General features: G+C 48.2%; 1 protein-coding gene across 1 annotated transcript; it reads right to left on the bottom strand.

The window, feature by feature from the left end:
* Window positions 1-550: 550 nt before the first annotated feature.
* LOC8037195 (amine sulfotransferase) lies at window positions 551-3,454 on the bottom strand. Its single transcript, XM_002412179.4, has 2 exons — window positions 3,268-3,454; window positions 551-2,307 (listed from the first exon to the last, which is right to left on the bottom strand). Exons 1-2 carry the CDS (start codon window positions 3,280-3,282, stop codon window positions 1,357-1,359), a joined length of 966 nt encoding a protein of 321 aa, XP_002412224.3. The 5' UTR covers window positions 3,283-3,454; the 3' UTR covers window positions 551-1,356.
* Window positions 3,455-3,724: the final 270 nt, after the last annotated feature.

The raw sequence follows: 3,724 nt of genomic DNA, 5'->3' as shown, positions 1-3,724 counted from the left end.
GGCGTGTCTCCCCACGAGGCCGTCCTTGGAGGCCGCACTCGGCCCGCGATTTCGGCGGAAAGCGGATCAAGGACGCCGTGCTCCGCATCCCGCGTCCGCCTGGAGCCGTGCCAGTCCGCAGTCCGGCCGGCCAAAGCCTCCGGCGGCCGACCGGACATTCGACGGACCGCTCTCACGCCGCCGCTGCCGTTCTGCATCGTCGCGGCGGCCCGCCTCGCGCCCATAGAGGGAGAACGCATTCTTCCACGCGGGGTCCGCCGCCCCGCGGATACACCCCGCCGCTCTATATAGTGCAACTCGCGGAGACCAAGCACCGCGCAACTTGGAAAGCGGCGAAAGCTGCAGGTACCAGAGGGCCAATCAGAGCGGCGGAGCGGGGGCACGTGACAACGTGCACCGTGAGAGGATGCACCCCCGCGCGAAGAACTCTCGCGTGCAGGTGCCCGCGACTTGCTTACAGCCGCTGTCAGACTGATGAAACATCATATCAAAAGACAGTCTTCAGACACTGTCTGATGGTCACATGTCACATGATGTCGCACGAGGGTCACACGATGGTCACATTTTTTCATACAAAACTTGTCTGTGGACATGCTTGAAGCATACAGATGAATGAAGAAAACATGCTTCCGCAGATATTAGTAGTTCTGTCATCATCTTTTGTATGATGTGCGAGCACAGTGTGACTGGTGCTCTAGGAATGGAACTGAGTACATATCATGCCTGTGCTGGGAATGAGAACGCCGACGGTACAAGGGGGTCTTTTGATGGGGCAGGGCTTCCCAACAAAAGAAACCTACAATAGACGACAGGTAAGTGAGAACAAACACGCCCTTCGAAGACAGGTTTCACGTACCATAGTTCCGACTGCCTCGGAGCATCGCCCCCTCTCCTACGGCCTTCTGGGGTATTTTTGTTTTCCGGTAACTTTTATTATTTTTAAAAGCTTACAGAAATGTGTCGAGCGCGTTTCGGGTTTATTTATTTCAGTAATGTTACCTCGTATGAAAAACTACCTAAGTGACACGTGAATGAGTGTTCAAAGACCAAAGGGAACGTAAACGATGCTTTCAGTCCCACATCAGCAAACTTCAGCGGTAGATCCTTTGTTTTATCCTTTGCGGTTTCTCATCTTGTGTTGTTTTAATTAAAATTGACAGCTCATATTTTGCCGCACAAAATTATAACTAGTTGTCCGTTCAATGTTCATTCCAGCCAGGTAAACACGGCCCTGAGAAAATACTTTCCATGTGGGTTGATCGCCATGCTTGTGACACATAAACGTGTCGATGTGTCCCCGGGGAAAATTTAAATATTCACTTAGCAAAAATAGATCGGCTATCTACAATCAGGCCTTCAGCAGATGTCTAGATGCTTCCACAGTTGCATGATATCAGTTCCTTGGCACTCATCTTGCACTTTACGTTTCATCCTTTCGGTCTGTTCCGCCGTGAAGTAATTCCTCCAGTCACCGACGACTCCTTTCCTCACGAAGTCTCCGCCGAGCGGCCTCTTCAGCATGTCTCCCGCAACGTCCAGGTAAAGAACGGCCCACCTCGGCAGCAGTTCTCTCGGGGTGTCCGTGAGGACTTTGCGCTGATAATTCCTTTCCATCTGGACCAGCCTCCTGAGGTTGGCCACACCAGTCTCTTCCACAATTCGTTCCATGGCTTCTGGACTGTGCCGGAGACTCTCGCCGTAGCTACTGCCGAGGAAGTCTGCAACCTTCTGTATCCAAAACCTGGTGTCCTGCTTCAGGTCTTCGTACGTCATGAACAGCACATTCGGTTCGTCTCGATGCCCGTACCAGGACAGGAGATGATCGAAGTAGCTACCGAAGTCGACCTCACCCAGCATGAAGAGTTCAAAGAACTCCTCGAATGTCCCGTCTTCAAACCGATGCACGGGGAAGTGCTTGAAGTGGTTAAAGAAGGAGACGCAACAGTCGTACGGGTTTCGCGCAACGTAGATGTACTTGGCATGCTTGGAGACGCGGTCTTGGTCGTACGGCATGTGGCTCTTGATGGCACTGCCGGGCCGGGGCAAACCGGTTAGGCCTTCTGCTCCCACCCTTTCTAACCAGGGCTGTCTGCGTAAGAAGTCTTCGACCGACGTGATCGGTGCGCCGTTGGTGTAGATGTAGTGAACGATGTACTGCATCCACGTGGTACCGCATTTCGGGTACGTCACGATGAACACGTCCCCTGGATGTGGTTTGTACGAGAGCGCCGAACGAAGCACTTCCTCTGGAAAATGAGCGGCTGCGTAGTAGGTTCCGACGCTACGGTAGCTTATGGGGGGCTTCACCTGCGTGCACAGAGTAACTTTAAGGTCATCTTGCTTCTATAATAAAACAGAATCATCAGTGTGAATGTTTAAACAGCGAGAGGTTCATTTGTCCTTCAGACTGTCCATACTGGTTCCACGCTGACTACACTGAGGACCATTCCATAGCCAATATCAAATGGCACATGGTTCACCGGCGTCTTGCAGAGGAGGGAAAGTAATGTCATTTATCGGGAGCATCAAAACACGCCGTCCTAATCACTAAGACAGGTGATACTTTACCCTGAAAAGCGGTCACGCTTATAATAAATTGAAATCGAAGAACGGCGACTTTTGCATTTCTGCAGGCCATCTACTATATTGATTTCCCAGCGTGGTTTCCCATAGTAAAATAATTGAAGAAATCCATTGTCGTGTTTCTTTAAAATCTATTGAGTCTATTCTCAAAGATATCAAAGTGGCAGACTTGCCGAATATTCTACTATATTCCCATTTGCTCTTTCCTTGTATTTTTATAATAAAGACTACATACATATACGCAAATACGGACGTTAAAAAATGCACACCTAGAATATTGTCCAACCATGATAAACCGCGATTATAGAGAACGAAGGAAGAAAATATTAGTAGTACAACTATGATGTGCTTTTTTTTTTCATGTTACCTTTTGAAGTTTTCCTATTCTTTTACAATTGACAGATTATTATATAGGATATACTTTAACAGTGATATTCACATGGAAATTAACAAAGAAAAGAATCGCATTTTTTTATACGAAACCTTGCCTTCATGCTGCACGGCTAGCAGCCGTACTGCCCTAACTACATTTCTCATCTACACCATACGATTGTCTCCACACCGTGAAGGCAGACATACCTTACGCTGTTTAAACACAAACGCCTAATTTTCTCCTTTTTTTTTTTCGCGTACAAGAACAAGACGTTTTTCTACGAAGACAATGGACCTGAAGAACGAACTTACACATGAGCCTTGCATTGTGCCTTCTATCCGGTCGGCGAATATCAACAGATGTCGGCTGCTACACAGCACTGCGCGAAGCAAAGATAAGGCAACAGTTCCGGGTATTTTCTGGCTAGGTAAGAAAAGGTCATTTTTGTCCCACGGCCGAAATGAACAGCGGGCAATACAACGGAGGAAAAGTGGCCATTTTATCAAAGGGTCATAGGAGACGACGTCTCCTGTCAGCTGGCCTTATCGCTATGCTCGTCTAGCTTTGTTATCTCAATACCGTGTTTACCTTAGTCTCTTTTTTTCTTCTTCTAAGATAACTGCGGCGAGCGCTGGAAGGAGAAACAAATGGTAGCGTTATCTATGACTGAGAGTTCGAGCATAGTTGGCGCCTATTAGCTATTATTAGAGACACGATGTTGAAGATAAGAGACAGTTACAACTGCTGTAGAAGAGGTAGCGAGAGCTA

This window comes from Ixodes scapularis, unplaced genomic scaffold (assembly GCF_016920785.2).
Source record: "Ixodes scapularis isolate PalLabHiFi unplaced genomic scaffold, ASM1692078v2 PGA_scaffold10__122_contigs__length_95168666, whole genome shotgun sequence".
Taxonomy (NCBI): domain Eukaryota; kingdom Metazoa; phylum Arthropoda; class Arachnida; order Ixodida; family Ixodidae; genus Ixodes; species Ixodes scapularis.
Note: the sequence above shows the minus strand (reverse complement) of the source record. Positions and strands in the feature narration are given on the sequence as shown.